This window comes from Centrocercus urophasianus, unplaced genomic scaffold (genome assembly GCF_019232065.1).
Source record: "Centrocercus urophasianus isolate 14NV4802_14NV808 unplaced genomic scaffold, USGS_Curo_1.0 seq_73, whole genome shotgun sequence".
Classification (NCBI taxonomy): domain Eukaryota; kingdom Metazoa; phylum Chordata; class Aves; order Galliformes; family Phasianidae; genus Centrocercus; species Centrocercus urophasianus.
The window spans coordinates 4,026,034-4,045,171 of NW_024885344.1; the positions used below are offsets into that span (position 1 = coordinate 4,026,034).

At 40.7% G+C, this 19,138-nt stretch overlaps 1 protein-coding gene across 1 annotated transcript in view; it reads right to left on the reverse strand.

Annotated features, from left to right (window-relative positions):
• Window positions 1–16,974, reverse strand: part of POLR3B (RNA polymerase III subunit B) — a 67,617-nt gene extending 50,643 nt beyond the window's left edge. The window contains exons 1-11 of the mRNA XM_042837746.1: window positions 16,895–16,974; window positions 16,540–16,572; window positions 15,347–15,403; window positions 15,189–15,253; window positions 14,623–14,698; window positions 12,557–12,657; window positions 11,318–11,409; window positions 10,048–10,165; window positions 8,957–9,065; window positions 1,729–1,851; window positions 943–1,059 (exon numbers count right to left, since the gene is read on the reverse strand). Of these exons, the coding sequence (XP_042693680.1) occupies window positions 943–1,059; window positions 1,729–1,851; window positions 8,957–9,065; window positions 10,048–10,165; window positions 11,318–11,409; window positions 12,557–12,657; window positions 14,623–14,698; window positions 15,189–15,253; window positions 15,347–15,403; window positions 16,540–16,572; window positions 16,895–16,966 (963 nt within the window). The 5' untranslated portion in view covers window positions 16,967–16,974. The remainder of the gene's footprint in view (window positions 1–942; window positions 1,060–1,728; window positions 1,852–8,956; window positions 9,066–10,047; window positions 10,166–11,317; window positions 11,410–12,556; window positions 12,658–14,622; window positions 14,699–15,188; window positions 15,254–15,346; window positions 15,404–16,539; window positions 16,573–16,894) is intronic.
• Window positions 16,975–19,138: the final 2,164 nt, after the last annotated feature.

Sequence of the window (19,138 nt, forward strand, 5' to 3'; positions counted from 1 at the left end):
TTTAAGGATGATTTACTTCATCTCCACAACAAAGCAAACAAAGACATTTCTGCCATGTCAGCAAAGCTCTTCCACACAAATTGCACTGATTTTTCCATATAGAACAGTCTTTTGTCTCACAGTCAAAATCTGGGTAATCTGGGATAAGGATCATTTTTTTTACTGCTCATTTTCAAACACTAGCATGTTGCTCTCACAGAGATTTGCAGCTGTCTTATTTCATATTTTGACCACACAAACCAAATCCGTACTTCTTCCTTGATTGAAATCACACTTTCCAGAAGTCCACCTGTCTTAGTCCCAAAACTAACCAGGATAAAACTTAAAGTTCTTGCATTATAGGAGCATTTCTGTGAGGAGGATGAGAGAGGTTTGTTCAAAACTTGTCGTTATTGCATCCTGATCAGCTTCTGTAAGACCATCAGTTCCTGTTTTGTTTTCAAAAGGACTGATGTCATTGCAACCAACACCATTTCTGGCCATCACTTTTTTTAAAAGACTAAAAAAAATAATACTTTCATATTTTCCTTAAATGAATGTTTTTCCATTGTGAATATTTTGCATATTTGGTCGGTTTTTGCTATGTTTTTTTCTTTTAAATCCCAACTAGCACCAAAGTTGCTCCTACGCCACCATGTTCTAAAGCAGGGCAAAAGAATAATAGAGGCTGAACACAGACCAAACAGAACATCACCATCTAAAATACTCCAAAAGCATCTAAAGTCTCACATCACTTCTGGGTTTTCTCTCCTTAGCTGTATGATTTTATTAGAAGTCTGTTTAGCTCCAGAATGCCACAGTCTGCAGTTCTTTGTGTGAGAAGTTTTCAGGTGCTATATCATTACAGACATACAGACATCATTACAGAACGAAGAAGAAAGAACTGGACATCTCTAAAAATAACCACACAGATCTACTTCAGGGAAAGAAACCATTACATACAAGAACATGGGTCAGAATAGTTGATGCTAGCAGTTCTCGTGCTTCTTCCATCTTCGTTTTCTTTGGGCCTCCCCACATCCTTTGCCTTCGTACTTTGTTTCCAATGTACTTCAATGCCTGTCAAGTGAAGCAATTATCTTCAGTTAATATCAGAGCTGTAACCTATAAAAACACACATATCTTTGCTTTCCTTAATCAATCAGTGCAAAGCCACAAGCTACAGACAACACAAACTTCAAGGTGGAAAATAAGAAACTGCATAAGTGATGCTAACAAAAAAAATCTCAAGAACTGAACACGACTATGATTATAATACATGCATACGTGTTGCCTATCTTGTCCTGATAACATCTGGAATTGGAAGTGTTGAAAGATTATGATTACTACAGTAAGGATTGTAGGTATAAGAAAAAAGATTGTGTAAATACCAAAGACATCTAGTTTATCTCATTAGGCTTTTTCATCTCCAGTTCTTTTGTGTACTTGCTGAGTTTCATCTAGGTATAAAACGATGAGGTGCACTCTGAATTTAAGGATGTCACTACTTTTCACATGCATTACAACATAACCCCAGGCTTCTGAAAACAAAGAATTTATTGACTTTGCTTCCTTTCAGTTAAGCAGTTCAGAGCAAAGCCTAACTATCGACAGGGCCTGCTGCCTAAAAGCCCCTGGCTTAAACTATCTCTGCAAAAAAACAAAGTGTATGTGGACTGCTGACAGAGCAAAGTGGTCAATATAATCATCTTTAGATTTTATGGCTACTTGCAAAAAGAAAAGATGCACCTGCATCTGTGTAAAAATTTGAGCTTTTTGGCACTCTTCCAGACTAGGAGCAAATGCAGCCATCACGTGTTCCTCTGTGCCAATCATCTGTACAATCTCTTGGTCACTTTCAACACCCATGGCCTAGGAAAAGAAGAAAAGACAGAAACAGCACAGGCTTTATGTTTACTCACTGACATTTGCTTATGCTAATTTGGTATTGTTTGTCTGCATTACTACTAAGCAAGAGCTAGTTCTTCCCTCAGAAACTGTGCCATCTGGCACTGGCAGTACATATTTTAGCTATGGAAGAACCCAAAATGGAAATCTTGATAAGCAGCAGGAACACACACACACACACTCTTTAGACAACAGTTAAATTCCACACTTCTTTTGTGAAAAATAAGTAACAACCCTACACGTGTAAAACCAAAACCAACTCAGAATCTACAACAAAGGAAGGTGAAATTACTTAAAAGATTACACATGGTCTCTTACCACAAGCAATTTGGCAAATGCAATTGTCTACGATACAGCACGTCCTGTTGGAGAATTATTATTATTATTATTTTTTTTACAATACACCTCTTCTGCAGCTCTTTGCATCTAGAAGATGACTTCACTACACAGTTCCACTTGAAAGCCATTCTATTATTTCGGTGATCCTTGGACACCTTGTTAGGCTTTATACCACAGAAAAAGCTTAATAAACTAAGAAAGCGCTTAACAGGTTTAAAAAAAATCTCTCTATCAGTAAGTGTTTCAAGGTGGCAGCCAGCAGTGAAGGCCTTTGTGGATTCCAGATGGTGCTAAAGCTCCCCCTTCACACATTTGTCTGGAGCTCTGCCATATCAAGAAACAGAATAATCTCACTAAACCTCTTCTGGTTGACTTATAATACGTTTCTCAGAAGTTTGGGAGGAAGTTACGTTTGCATTCATATTGTTCTTCAAACTGCCAGCCACAAAGACCATTGTAAATAATGGCCTATGTAGACTCTGCATTCTGGTTTTCATTAAAAACTGGCAGTGTCCCAAAAAGCTACATTTTCCTCAAAAATGCACAAATACCTTTCCTTCTTTTTGCCTTCATGGGGTGTTATTTTGCCTAATGCCTACCTAATGCTATCGCTTTGCAGAACTGCTGCCCCAATTGTGAAGTACCCAGCTTTTTCTTTTTTCTCTTTTCTTCTTTCTTTCTCAACAAGGAGGCCGAAGTTCTTTCAACTTAGAACTTTCTCTCTTCACCTTGTGGTTTATTGGAAATTAAAAGCAGTGCAAAAATAGCACAACCCATTAAAACTGTGAGAATGGTTCAGTTTTGACGCGAAGCGCAGATCACTACTCCATTTATCTCAGACAAATTTGAGTGTCAAATCAAGACAGTTAACTGCACCAGGTAAGAGTGGTTCATCCCAGTTCATTCCTACCAGGTAGTCATACCATCGATATCAAGGCACTTCTCAGAACCAGAATTTGCCTGTCTGATATGACTGTAGTTAACTTACGTGACTATTTTTCAGATACAACTATGCTACCTCATCCTTTCAAATAAGGTCACTTAGTAGTAAAAAAAAAAAAAAAAAAACAAACCACTTCAGCAGAGAAGTAAACAAAATCCATTGCAAGTCAGTCTCATACGAAAAGCATGAAAGCTTTACCATAGTCATTTTCCATGTTTCTAGAACTTAGAAGCTAACCAGCAAACCAATTTAGGAACCACTACTTGATTGACACCATTGTTACATTTAGTTCTAATAAGAAGAACATTTTATGAAGGGAATTCTTCATACTGCTCCAGGCACACATACCAGGAACACATTTACCTAGAACACATCAAATACAAGTTGATAAGGCATTGCTCCATATCCCGCCACCAGATTTAAGGTAAGAAGGCAACCAGACAGTAAGAATCATGTGAAATGTGAACAGAACAAGCAGGGAAGAAAAAAACCAAGAAAAATATCAATCTGCAGTTTTATTATGTTCTTTTGTCCCTTTAAAAACAGAAAGTTGCAGTCAATTAGAAAAGGTTGATCATTTCTTCTAAATTGACAAATAGTCTGATTAAAATTCGGACAACATACAGATGAAAATAGGACATACCATCATACCACTACAGATTTTCTAGTTCAAATTTGCAGCAGCAAAACTCACTTGAAAATTCAAAGGCTGTAACATAATGTATATTGTATTATTACAGAAATACAAACTGGAGAAATTAATTCATGAGTAGTAATAACTATAATTTCGGGCAAATAACTAAGAAAGATATGCTGATGTAGTAGCCTACAAATAAATCCATGTATTCTCTTCTGCGTTCTAAAAAACCAGTCAGAGCTGCACATACAAATCCACCTACATGCAGTGTGAATGGGGCAAACAAGAGACACATACTGGTATGAGATGTTTTCTTTGTTAGTAAGTTCAGGACAAGTGCAACACAAGGGCTATCTTCTCCACTCACCCCTCAACAAAACGAAAAAAAACACCCACTAACCCAAATCCCCCAGACAAAAACCCACTCCTGAATTAACTTATAACATCGTTAGGATAGTAACATGACATTCTTGGGTTGCTACCTGTGTTACAGGAACACTGTCACGGGGGTAAACCATGACGAACACCAAAGATGTGTGAAGTGCTACAAAGCTGACAGGAAGAGAATTAACATTAAAGCACAGTTAGCCACAAGTTCTCTTGTTCGTTTTTGTTTGGAAGGCAATGCTGCAAAAGAACAACTTCACAGGAAAGTGGGGGACAGAAGGAAGGGACATGATGCAAAGGGATGACTTAGAAAGAGCAGTGATGGGATTAGAAAGGAGATGGCAGAAAGATGATGAAGAGCGTGGTTGGAAGTCTAGCAGTCAATGGATGCAATAGAAGTCAAAGCAAACATTAACAATACTCATATTATTCTGGGTTCAAGTGGGATAAAGCGCTCCAACTAGGGTCAACTGCTTCCTAGGACTGGGGAGGATCCTGTTGCACAAAGTCTGTATGTGTATGTGTGGATACACACACTCGTAACACACGATAAAGTGTGCATGAAAGAGTGAGAGCCCAGTTCTTCCTCCCCCAGCTTGTGTCTTAATGATGATGTCTAGGCGTTTCCATGGCACTTGCCTAGAATGTAGCTCTGCAGTCCATCAGGCTAAATTACAGAATGGAGACAGGCAGATGACTGGATTAAAAAGATGTCAGGGAAGTTCAAGGTTGACATCACAGACAGAATTGGTCTGGAGCTTTCATAATTCTAAAGATACGAGCTATGAAACTGTAGCCATGGAAACACATGATTCTGCGGGTCCAGCAAGACCACCACTCAGCTGTTCCTCCAGGGTTGCATCTTAATGGCTCCAAGGCTAACATAATTTTTTTTTTTTTTTAATATGAAACTCAACCCACTGTTTACATCTTTTGCTGCAGGTCTTAGAGCATCTCCCTACAACCTCAAGATAATTCATCCAGCAACTTGTAACATAAAATTCAGCTTTTGAGCCCGCCCTTGGCTACATATAACTCTCTTCCTTCTCCAGCTGGTTTTAGTGCAGCACTCAACCTTCATTTACTTCAGCGCCCAGAGCCTACCCAATCCAGGCCATACATCCAAACCAAAAATAGTCTTTACCTTAAAACAGCTCTAATTCCCTGCAAAAATGGCAGCAGCATCTCATCTGTAACCTGATGTTTTTCAAAACAGGAACAACAGACACTGTAAATATTGCTCTGGTTGCATGTGTATATTAACTAATAAAGCAACCTTATTCAGTAAGCAAGTTACTTTTGTCTGATGCTTTCTACTACAAGGAGTCTGAAAATCTTGGCAGATACATACTTCAGGGGACAAAATCGTTCACTTTATACTACTTCAAACCAGAAACTGCATTTACACATACAGGTGCTGCACAAGTGCTTCTGTCTCTTTCAAGAAAAAAAAAAAAAGTAAGGGAAAAATATCTGTGTTAGCACAGCAACAAAGGACTAAGTGCCCAAAAAGCAAAGAGTAGATACTTCCGAGTTTGTTCTAGTCTACTCTCAGGAACTTGTGCATTGTAACCTATCATATTTCATTTAGTTGTGGTCAATGCATTAAACTCCATAAAACCATGGCCTATATGTACTCATTCAGCACAACTTGCTGCTAAATCTTCTAATATGTCAATCACAAAGATTCTTACAGGTCAGGATGGCAGAAGAACTCACTCAGGCTTGCAGTTTAGAACAGACTACGGGTAAGGATGAACTACAAGGCAGATGCTCCTTCTAGGACGACCCTACACAGGCCGGTTCCCCTACCTACCCACCTTAAAGGACCTTTACAGCCACACCACTATTTCCTTCTGTATAGAAAGGTGATGACAAATAACCAGTTCTAAATTACCCAAAAAAGGATGATGGTCACAAACCAGTTAAAGAAAGAAAGATTTGCTTACCCATCCCAAAGATCAAGGCCCACCAAATATTTCAGAAAGAAGGATCTCTAGGTAAAGAACATTTCCCTGTGGATCCAGCCTCTAATTGAGGCTTAGGGAAGCTGGTTCCACCCCTTCTGATCACACAGGTGAACTACTTTCACCTGTGCTACCAGGGTTCCCTGTGCCCCTTCACCAGGTACTCCATCATTGGTTCAGTCTGTGAGTTAGCAATTCCCATGCTCCTTCCCTCCTCATAAAACAAAAGAAAAGGTGGGAACAACATACAAAATCATATAACCATTAAGGTTGGAAAAGGCCACAAAGATCAACCAGTCTGACCATCAATCATACGTTCAGGCCTTGCCACAAAACGTTGTCAAGATGTGACCATGAGTCATGCCTGAAACAGGAAAGTGATCTTAGATTCTAGTTAAAATAAGCACTTTTTGAGTTTTAGTCCTCAGCTCTGTTGGTCATTGGTATCTGTAATGCTCTCTACTTCACAGCCCTCGCTTTTGAGATAAAAATGTCTAAGGGATGTTATTACCTCCACTTTGGAATTAAGGCATGGGCAGTCAAAGCTTCAGACCTAAGACTGTATATACAACTTAACTTCAGCCCTTCCAGATGCACACTGTGATACAACCTCTACGTTAGAGAAGGAAAACTTACTAGTAACAAGTAAGATCCACATTCTGTGCCCTTTCTACTGAAAAGAATTACTCTCCTTGTTTTTCCAACAGATGTCCTGAGCAGAATACTGGAATACTGCTGTGTGAGAGCTGAGGTACAAGGGGATCCTTTGGTTAGAAATTTTCTAATTTCAGAGCCAGGGACTTTGTAACTTGAGTTCTAGTAGTTCAATAAAAGCTATATTTACATTCCGCAGTGACCAAGAAGAAAAACATCAGAAGGCACTGTCTTCTTAATAATTAATTCAAAAAACTATTGGGATTTTTAGTTTGCAGCTGGAGAATCATCAGCAATGGAACAAAGACGTCTCAAGTTCACGTAACATTGAAAGAAAAAGTAAGGAGAATGATGTCTCATGAATTCATCAAGCACTAGTCAGGAATGGGGCAGTCAGAACAGTTAAAAGGGGTGCATCTAATTCCCTGCTGGACCAAATCGATATAAGGCTGTGAAAAGCACTACTGTGAGAACATCCAACAGCTGCAACCCCTTATTTAATAAATACATTTAAGTAAATATGCAACAGTTATCTGGAATTTTAAAAGTATAGAAAAGGCAGGTAAATAACTCTAACTCACATGGTTGGAAGGTGATCAAATAGACTGTATAATGCTGCTAAAAAGAAAATAGAAAACCCACAAACCAACCCACAACCTCCTCAGACTTAATAACCCTGAGCAGTTACTCGTGCCTGTGGTCAGGTATTTATCTATACCAGCAGGGCGTGACAAAATGTAATAAAAGTCTGTTAGTGAAGGTGGAACCCAGCTGTTTGGTGCTTGAGCAAATGGATTATGGGCTACATTAACACTTTCCTGTAACAGAAAAGTTATGAATTTAATTCTGACATTCTTATGTGCATTTCTCCCCACAGATGGTCTCTCTGTCTCTTTCAACACTGGTCACGGAGACCAGATGATTTTCTCTAACCACTTCAAGTGATCAGCATCCTCCGACATAAGACATTTGCTTCCCATGTCTAGAACCAATTATCTAGGTATATTCCAGAACCAAACCCAAAGCACTTCTCACAAGGAAGCTGATTCCTACAACTCAGAGCTGTGGTAACACAAAGCCTGTAGCTGCAAACTTCAGCACGCAGTACTGCTGGCAGGAACTTGATGGATGATGTGAGCAAGTGCTGACCTCTGCTGGCAATATATTTCCTCTGTAATTATCCCATTGCCAGCACTTGTTTGCCACGAAGCACTATAGGTGAAGACAGTAAAAGAGGTATAGAAGTTACTTCTGCTGGCTGGTGAATCTAGGGGGAAGGCCCTCGGTTTCCCTCTAGCAGCAAATATCCTTGAGTGAATCAAAACGAAAGTGACAAGCAGAGGGCAAAATAGGATAGTCTGTGGTTTCACAGGCAATGAGGGCCATGGCATGATTCTGTCACCAGCTCAACTGGCAGGGCAAATACTCCATATTCACTCCAGTTCTTGCACTGAATCAAGTCTTTTCATTGGTCTCATCAGGGACCGCTTTAAAACTATCATAGCTGTCCACATTCACTGCACTGAAGAGAGGTGTGCCTGAACCACAGATTCTGAAGGCTGTGAGACTCCATGAGTCTCCTGCCAAGAAATAAAAGCCACTAGTCATCTCAAAGGATTTAGGACTTGGTCTAAGAACTGCAGGGCCTCCCTAAAAGCAACCAGTTGCCTTATGGTTATGACTGGAAGTTACATATGTCCAGTTCATGGCTATGTCATGTCACTGCATCTGAAATCAAAAGATACTGAGCCCCTCAGCAGCTCAGGGGTTCTGGGGAAAACAAAACCAGAAATGGAAACCCTTAACGTAAGTTTGCAACACAGTTCATTAGAAAGCAAGAAAAAAGAAAAAACCTTTACAACTTCCTGCAGCAACATGACAACAGGCAGAGAGACTTTACAAAGCAAGAAGGGGTAGCAACTGTTTGTCTTGGCACAGCAATGCTCTCCTTACTGAAAATAGCAGTGCTTTTCTCCTTTTTGCTGAACAACAAAGACAATATCCCAGGGGAAAAAAAGCTTTCTTTCTTTTTCTCAGCCATGCCATGTCTTTCTGTACATATTAACTTTTGAGAGCTGCAGTCGATCTTCATTTTTTACTACAGCATGGATACGTATTTTTTCAAACCAAGAGTTGTATTACCTTAAAGATGATAGCAATAGGAATATCTTCAGACAGAGTGTTATGCCTCAGGTAAAATCTTCCTTGTTTCACAACCAAGTTTGTTCTGCTCTTCTTCTCATGAGTGGAACTAAAGGTAAAAAACAAACGTATTATGTGGAACATAAAGTTTGCACTGACACTCCAAGAATCTTCTGCATAAAACTTAGCAAGCTCGAGGAATCATTTAGCTGAACTAACATTGTGTTTTCTCTTTGAAAAATTACATGACAACTGCCAGATACCATCTTTTAGCTCCAAGATGGTGGGCTATTATCATCTGTGATCTGGAAGGCCAGCATTAAGTTTACACATGCACAAGCCCACACTTTTCAAGAGCATCTGTGTATGGTTTCACCCCTGGTTCAGACATAACCAGCAAGGCCAGTCTGCGCACAGATACTGTGACATCAACAGTAACAAGATAACAGACTTTAAGTTGTACTTTTTGCATCATTTAGGAGAGATGTGGGAGACCTCTAGGAAAAGACAAAATAGCCCTGACATCAGACAGTGACAAGCACTATACTACGCCAGCAGGCAGCTGCCAATAGGCAAAAAAGATAAATAAAACTCAGCTGAGAAGGAAAGGCCAGACTTAGACTACTTTTCAATTTTCAACAATTTCTGAAGTATAAAAAAAATTTGTTTCCTTCTCAACTGCCTTTAGAAGTTTTAACACCAATTTGATTGAGGCAGTCAAACAAAAGGTTATACCCTATTTCCACAGCAGTGACTTCACGTTACTTGCTACGAAATGAGGTCATACATCATCAATTATGAGGTTCAACTTGTTATATTAAAAATTCGAATTCGCTTTTCCTAGTCTAGGATGAATACTGAAGCATATGAGCAATTCCCACTGATTTTCAGAGGACTGCTCTCCTAATAGATTCTGGGACTGACATCTGACCATACAAAATGACAGAAGCAAGAGAGGAGCACTGAACACTTACACTTATTCTCCATTAAGCTATTTTAGAGAGAAAACTGCTCAGCTACTTCAACTACAACAACTAATGCTCAAATTGTCATTTTTATCTTCTTCATGTAATTGCAGGCATCTACCATACCTGGTAACAGAAGCACCCACTGTGCCTTTTCTATCAGCTTCCACAATTATTCTGTTTTTGGATAACTGCTCTTGGATAAGGATGACTTTCTCTACACCTTTAACGATGAAATAGCCACCTATTCAAAAGAAAAGAAAGGTTTTGCATATCAGTATCCCTGCACCTTACTCACCTCTTTCAGTATCTTTGAATAAAAATTATTAGACAGCAAACAGTGAGTATTTAAAGGACAACACAGGAGAGCAAATTTTCCCTTAATAAAGAATAAACTGTCTAAAAGCTATGATTTCCAGGAAAATATTCCATTAGACTAAACTGAACTTTTGCTAGGTTCAAATCCAGTCTTGGGGATCTAAGAATGTGTTTGGAAAGTGCTTGGACAGAATAAAAGTGGCCAGAGAGAGCTCTCAGTCAAACTAAACACTGTAAAGTTGGAAAAAAACAACCCTCAAACCTCCAAAGTAACCATGCTTATTTAAGGATGTTACAGAATTATTAATTTTACAGTATTGCCTGCCAGAAGAGTGTATCACAAGGACATCACAAGAGAGCTGGCCATTTCAGATACTTGTTATAAAAGAGTAAGTCTCCCATAATTTACTCACTTGCACTCTCCAGCACTCCAGGAAGAAATTTACTTTGTATTACTTTTAAAAATGTATTTCAATGTTGCAGCTAAGACAATCTAAGGAATACGCACATAAGCGATGTTTGATTCCTGCCTTAAATTGCAGCTGTCTACTCACGCTCCTCCAGCACAGAACAGTATGTCACTGTATTTTCCCATCATGAGCAAGCACAGTCCAGCATGTGCTTCAAAAGCAGTCTATTAAAAGCCAAGATCTTGCTTGTTAGAACTCCTTCATCTCCTCTCTGCATATTCAAGGTTATCATATAGCACCTTATTCTTGCTTCACAAAATGCAATAAATGAAGGTTCCTGCTCTGGAGAATACTGTTTTATTCCTCTGTTTCCTCTCTTCCCTGATCTATTTCAATGCCACAAACTAGCCCCATCGCTATTCCCTTACAATACATCTCTGTACAACGCTATATGCACATCCCAACTTCTTCAAACTTGCAGAGCATCATTTTTGTGGTTGAAAGCTCTGTCTGCAAACACAAACATCCCCTGCTGTTATTTTCAAAAGCCTGATGATTTCATTTAGCTACAGGTTTACATTTGAGAGTTCCCACGACGACTTCACAGTGATAAGAACCATAGCAATGGGGTATTCATCTGCTCAAAAAGAACTTGAATGGAAACGTACCTGGGTCTAAAGGACATTCGTTGAGTTTTGCAAATTCTGCTGGAGTTTTTCCAGTAAGAACACAATTGGAGCTACGCAGCATGATAGGCATTCTGCAAGAAAATCACAGTTACAAGACAGAACACACTTAAGGTACCTAAAACATAAGCAAAATGCAAACAACAAGCTTTTCCTTCAATCCAGCCTTATTTCACAGACTTTCGACATAACTTTATTTTTTAATGGAGAATATATGCTTTTTTTGAAGTTTCCTTCACCTATTGCATACATCACAAAATGACTCAAAGAACCCAAATTTAGATGTTCTTTTAAAAAATGACTCAGACCAATAAACGGTATGACACCTCCAGAAGCACAGGGTTCTAACTGCATTATTGTGCATCATGTTCTACTGACAAATGGGACGGATATTTACTATAGGAAGTGTAGCTTTTTAAGCACCTATCTTCTCTTTCCTGCCACTATTCCAGCTTTGGTACAGTCACATATTAAACAATGACAGTAATCCAGAGTTGGCCTTGAAAAATCTTGTCTACAAAAGACATCTTTGTTGCCTTTAAACAGAGCTGTGCTATAACTGCCAGCTATTTTGCTTTTTTGGTATGGTTAAGAGCTTGTCTTTTTCTCATGCCCGTTATTATTTCTTTATGAAACCAGATGTTCTTCACAATATTAATACCCTCAAGTCATTTGATAGTTGATAGGAAAACATCATCAGTAAATGATACTCATCATTTCTCCAAAAACTTTGCCTTGGCTCTAAAATAAATAAATTTTAAAGTAGAGTTTAGTCTCATCTGGGGGAACCAGAGCTTGCTTTACTCATTTCACCCTCTGCTCCCACAGATACCTCTACATTTTATGTATGAAAGACTGAACAAAACACCTTTGGCTACCAAGTAAACACGATTATTCCCATTTCACAAAAAAGGACATTTGCAGCTCTACTTTTCTTTCACACAGTTTCCTCTAGTTTTATATCAATACAAACATAGGCAACATTCATCTTTATATCAATTCTAATAAATAACCTTCTTTGGAGGAGACCAATTTGCAAAAGCTTTTGAAAAAACAGATTTTGTAACGGAGCCTATGAGCCTTACTGTGTACAGCTACTCATCAAGATTTCTCTATCGCCTCTTAAGAAGGAAGCAAGGTTGGCCTGCATTTATTTTGCAACGCAAACTTTTCCCAACACAGCGGCAAATAACAACGAGTACCAGAAGTTTGACATCTTACCTGCCAATGGGTAATGCATTACGGATGATCCTCTGGCTACCTCGGGTATATTCAATGTCCACTGTAATCGGGGCAGAGTAAGTCATGTCTCTCAGGCGGCACTAAAAACAGAGCAGTCCTATGGTTGGGTGGCTGAACAGTGTCTCAACACATCCCATGCTCTCTTTGTCTCTCTCTTGCTCAAGACTCAATCACTGCTATACTGATCTTCCTGGTCTGCTCTCCTCAGACTTGCTCTATCACTGTTGCTAACCCTTAGGTACTCCTGTATCTTCATGCAAGACAAGGTTTACTGCATATGCAGAACACAACAGAGCAACTGACAGAAGGTCATTTGTGACCTCATTGCACATTTTATACCTCTGATCTCCAGAACTGCAGATTTATCAGAATCCAGATGGATAAACTTATGGTCCTATGCAGCTTTTCTGTGTATTGATTATGCATTACTATAAGGGAATTAAGACTATACTGCGCACTGAGGGTGCATCTGTAAGGAAAAACAAGCCTCAAGAATCACTGCAAACTGGTTACTCCTTCTCACCACATGAAAAAGTAAACAACTTCTCTAGTAATAAAATACTGATGTGTACAAGGAGATATAAAATTGTGACTTGTAGGAAATTGGATCCCATTATGCTCCTGGCAACTTCATTGAATCTAAAAGTAATTGACAAGATATTCACTTCTAATCACTTCAAATTCATCTGTACAGTTGACAAAACTCACATAAGAACTGTGTAAGAAGGAGAGTTAGATCACTTCATCAGTATTACCTGAGAAAAACAAGGCTTCAGTATTCTTTGTGTGTGCTTTGTCCACATAAAACACACTATAACCCATTGAAAGAAAAAGAAACAATATCTAGCAATAGGCATTAGTGAGAATACTTGAGATACAAGAGTTGGTTATTCTAAATTCAGGGTGAATATGCTCCTTGAAGCATTTATTTTGCCTTCTTGTGCCTGTACAATCACCTCTCTTTACAACAGACAAGGATTTTGATTACCTTATTCTTAGGTCTGAGTTAGCCACTATTTCTCACATGCAATTTCATTCACATATAGAAAAATCTTTCTCATCTCATTTTGTGCATGTTTAAATATACTGATTTAATGCTAGCTTAAAAAATTGTCAGAACCATGAGGTGGACTCTATTACATTTAATTTATTGTTGATGGCTGAGTTATTAGCTTTACTTAAAACACTTCCATTGAGCTAAATGAGAACTGAGCCAGATTGTAGAACACAGCAATGTGGCCATGCACAAGAGGCAACAACCAGTAGAGGGCTTTTTTACAGAATCTCTCCCAACCACAGAACATCTCTGTGAAAGCTTAAGTGAACCACATACATTACATGGGAAAAAAAAAGGGAATAATAGAGAAATAGATACAATTTCAAGTGTGAAATATATACAATAAAAAAGAAAGCATGCAAAATGGCAACTGATCTATCAGGTTGACAATAGGCTGCATGTAGATAAACAGGAAAAAGAGACGCATGTTCCAAGCTCTGTTTTTCTTCTTCCTTATATGTAAAGAAGCTAGCTTACTTTCTACCAAAACCAGCAAACTTCCTAATTCCAGTCACAGCATCACTTGTTCTTCAGGAGGCTTTATTTCGGACACGCACAATCTATCTGTTAGCCTACATCCTTACAACAGGGAAAACAGCTTTACATGCAGTCCATAAGACTAATGTTCTGCTGCAGTTTGTAAGTTATTATCAACTTCCAACTGCTCAGAATTTCTGTATCTGCTCTCTATCTGACTCAGACTTAAAAACTGCAAGGGATGTACTTCCAAAGAAGACTGGGTCTGAAGTGATCTACAGTGCGAAATGTAGCTGCCATGAAACACTGAACACAACTATTCACACATGTCAGGGCAATAACAGAAGGAAGAGTTACTATGTGATGTTTAAATATGAAGCTTCTTTTTACAAGCATGTGTTGAATCATAAAACATGGCACGCTTGTGCTTGAAGTAAAATCAGATGCAGCAGTTACCCAAGGCATTACCGAGGTCAAACAAGGAACCCCTCACAGACACAAATATCGGTACCTCGTGAGGCGATACAGGTCGTGTCACATTGAAACTTTCTTCCACATCTGGAGTACCCACATAGATGTTGAGGTATCTGTAACACAAAACAACTTAAAAACGAGCCAAATGTCTTCCGGGCAACCTGAAGGAAAAGGAGTTCTACAACAAGTAGAAAATGAATTTGCTTTGATGTGAAAGTAGGTTGATTAACAATAAGCAATGATTCTTCCCAAAGTAACCCACTGTATTTGAACACTGTTATAGTTAGTTAAAACTTAAACTGCACATACGAAAATAAACCCAGATCACCTTTGCAAAAAGGGAAATGGAGATTCCCCTCCATCACCTGAAACTAAGTTACAGAAAGACAGTGACATAAAGCATTGTTAACAACAGAGTTAACTCTATTTATCAGAATTATTATTTAAGCATCTGTGTGTACGTGCTCCAACTAAGAGCAAAGCATGAAAGAGCTTTGCTTCATTTATGCCCAGGCTGATGCTTGTAAACACTTCACAGTCAATAACAAACCCATGTAACTTTATGCAAGCTACTCCTGATAGGGAAACCAGTTTTATGCTTACTTCAAGTACCACATTGGATCAGCATCACTTGTCACTTTTTCATTGGCTTTCATGATTTTCTTTATCTGAAAAAAAAAAAAGAAAAAGAAAAAAGAACTGAATCATTTCTTTTTTTTCTGACTACTAACAGCCAGCCCCTTCCCACCAGGAAAACATACCTCCACGTTGATAAAATAGTTGAATGAGTCTATGTGCTGCTTCACAAGTCCTTTCACCTGAAAAATACATGCATGCAGCAAATAGCATCAGCTTTAATAACACTGATCATATAAGGCAGACATTGAAATATAAGCATTTATGAATGCTTCTGAATCACTGTTAAATTTTTTTTGGTGGACAAATTTCTTAGAACTGAACAATCTGTCTGGTTCCACACTATATGTTTCCAAGTCTACACAAGAGCTGAAACAGAGAAGTAACTCAGGAAATGCAAAAGCAAGCACCAAGCAGATTCTGAAGTTATATAAGCAGAAGATAGTGACTGCACGTCAAAATATCTTTTGTCTTTTTGTAGCACAACTAACCATTTGTGTTACTTGAGAAAGCAGTGATCTGCACCCTGGGAAAGGCAGCTGCCAGAACGAGAGGAAGCCAGTGAGAGCAGAGAAGTGGGGTGTTAAGGAAGTTGATAAAGAAGGGAACAGCCACACAAGGACAAGACAGACTCTCATAATAAATCTGAATTTGATTTCTAGGTAGGAAGAGCACTTGCCCATATGTAGTATCACAGAACCAACAACACCCTTTTTTTCCTAAAAAAAAAAAATCCAAAAAAAAAAAAAAAAAAAAAAAGCAAAAGCTGCAGGGACTGTACACTGAGAAGGAAGGGAATTAACTAAGTCAGGCTGAAAGATGCCTGGTTGAAGGGGGCAGCACCTCCAGAAACTGATTAGAGAGGTGCAGAGGTGGCTGCTGTTCTGCAGAGGTACCTGTGTATATCATAGGCTTCACCTTCACCACACAGTTCTTTCACCACACTCTGCCCCTTTCCATTCTCACTTCCAGCTGCCAACTACCTGTTATTGCAATTCATTTTAAGTAGAACTGTGCCTTTACCTCATACCAGATTATGAGAATAGCACTGAAATCAAGCAATCTCGGTGCTCAACCAAGCTCTGATATTTGTGAGCAGAGATATCCGCACACTGCAGCCTCTGCAGAATGCAGATCTGGGTTTCCCTGCAACAAAGACAACCGCAGATCCAACAGCAGCGTTTGCAGGGAGCTGATATAAAGACCACGAGGAGGGTGTTGGGGTGCAGTGGGAGCCTAAACAACTGCACTACCCTGCCAGAACTGTGAAGCACAAAGAGCTCAGGGTGTTCCCGCCTGGGGCGGTGCATCCACTGACCTTGAGGAACGCGGGTAGGAGCCTCCATTTCTCCTGCAACCAGAACACACAGTGGGAAAGTTGGTTACCAAAGGGTGACCAAACATGTGTGACAGCTAGTAATGGTTTTTGACAGTAGTTACATTTCACGTCACTTAGGAAAGAATAAAAGACCGCCCAAAGTCAGCTCAGACGAGCAGAAACACCCCGAGGGATGACTGGGACCACCTCAGCAGCCCCACGTGCTGCGCAGCACCGACCAGGGGCAACACCCAGGCGCCAGCAGCACTCTCAGGTCACCCTACTGCCGAAGAAGAATCGCCGCTCCTCGCCCCGCGGCTTCCCCCTGCCTCCTGCCCTCCGCCGCTGCCCTCACCTCCACTGCGCTCACAGGGGCCGCCGCCCGCTCCGCCGTCACGGCGCCCAACTCCGCCGCCAGCGCCTCCATCTCAGCCGGCGGACCCGGCGGAGCGTGCCGCGGTGTAGCGACCAAACGGCTCCCTGCTCCTCCTCGCGGAGCCCGAACGTTCCGGGCACGGGCAGTTCCGAAGCGGTCCGGCCTCGCGCGGCTGAATGATTTGTTCCTAGCGCACAAATGCTCCAAACAATCCAATCTTCCCTTGAACCCATCCGCGCCCCCGATTTTTTTTTTTTTTTGTTTTTTTTTTTTCTGGTTTTGTTGTCCTAAAAGCAGATTCGCCTCCCGGTGTGCAACGAGTCACTCATCACATGCTCAGAGGAGACATTGCTTCTTTATTTCAGGATTGCAAACCTGGGTGCTGGTGGGTTTCCATAGGTCACACGCAAGCACAAAATGATCTGCACAATTTTTATACACCAAAGTTATGGAGTCTGTATTTTTCCAGTCTGCTCTCCTCATGATAATGGGTCAGTGACAACATTGCTGACTCCACACTTACGCGGCTACTCATGCTCAGGGGAAAAGTCTGCATGTGGGCTGGGGTCTGTGTGACCTGTGGGTGTGAGGATCTGTGACCTGGTTGAGATCTGTGGGTTAAAACTGGGCACCAGACAAAGGACATCTGGTGGTTGGGGTCCGCTATAGCCACCCAAACCAGGGGGAGCAGTTGTGGAGCCTTCTCTCATCTGCTACAGGAGGTGCCAAATCGCAGGGCTCATCCTGTTGGGGAAAGAGCTCTCCTGCCTCTAACATGAGGAATTCCACAGAGGAGGCAGGAAACCGCCATGGCTGAGCCAGGGCCTGCTGGTCAGTGACATCACCAAGCAGCGGGCTGTGATGTCACCAAGTCTTATGCCTGGACTCCCGCCAAGTGTGTGTGCGTGAGGCTTGGAGCAAGCATTTGTCTTGGGTGCTGGGTTGTGCTTTGGGCACTGCTGGCAGTGGCCCTCGCTGCCCATACCTACAGCCATCACTTGCATTTCCCTGACCTGTCTGGCTCAGGCAGCTGGAGCCCCACATGCAGCAGAAGAGGCGAGCTGGGTGGGGACATGTCCCCAAGGGTGGCAATGAACACTAGGACACGAGGAGCTGCCAGAGCCAGGGCTGCATCCTGAGGGCTCTCTGAATGTGTGGAGCATGGGGATGAATGTCATCTCAACTCTCCAACCTTAGTTTTCCACAAAGTCTCAGTTTTACATGGAACAGAGCTGAGGCACAACAAGCTCTGTAAACAAATATTTGCAATCAGGTCTGAGCAAATCCATGCAGCAAACTGAAGTTTAATGATCTTCTTTCTCTCTCTCTTCTTCCTTTACCAATTTCCCACCAAAGGAGGTGGGAGAAATGAATTAAATCAATAACCAAAGGCTTCATTTTTACAAACCCTTTAACCATTAGAGCTCCCAGTCTTCACTGCACCCTTCACAGCCTCCCCCACCCAAGCACACTCACTGCACATGTAGAAGAAATACTCCCAGCCTGGCCTTAACCATATTCAGTCCATGCTCTGTACTTCAAGGTTTCAAGTAATTGTTTCATTCCTTGATGTAACCCCATTCTGCCTGTTGAGCCTTTCTATTCTGCAGTTAGTATGCACTGCAATATGGGGCAAAGGCCCACTGTCATTCATCCTTAATTAAAAGGACACAAGCAGTGGAGTGGTGAATTAGAAGTGCAACAGCATACTATCTTGGAATCTGAGCTTACAAAATGTAAGAATAGGACTCATCAAATGCAGCCCTGACAGAGGAACAGGAATTATTTTTGCATTATTAAGAGAATCCAACAACCATCCTGCTTTCAGCACAGTCTCAGCACATTGTATCTGTGCCCAGGCCATACCTCAAGTCCATCAAAACTAGCCAAAGTGGGCAGATGATCGAGATAAGGGAAAAAAGCAATATTGATACATTAACCACCTTTAATAAAAACTTCATTTACGAATATTCCACCAGACCCTGTCACATTAATGGAATTCCTTGGCAATCAAATCAAACTTCTAATTACCCCCACTCATCCACCAGTCTGAAGCCTGTTATGATTAACATACTCCTCATAGAGTGTAGCTATAGAATCTATAAGGTTGGAAAAGACTGCTAAGATCACCTAGTCCAACTGCCAGCCCACCCCCACCACACCTCCCCAGCCATGTACCTCAGCACCACATTCACACATTTCTCAAAACACCTCCAGGGACGG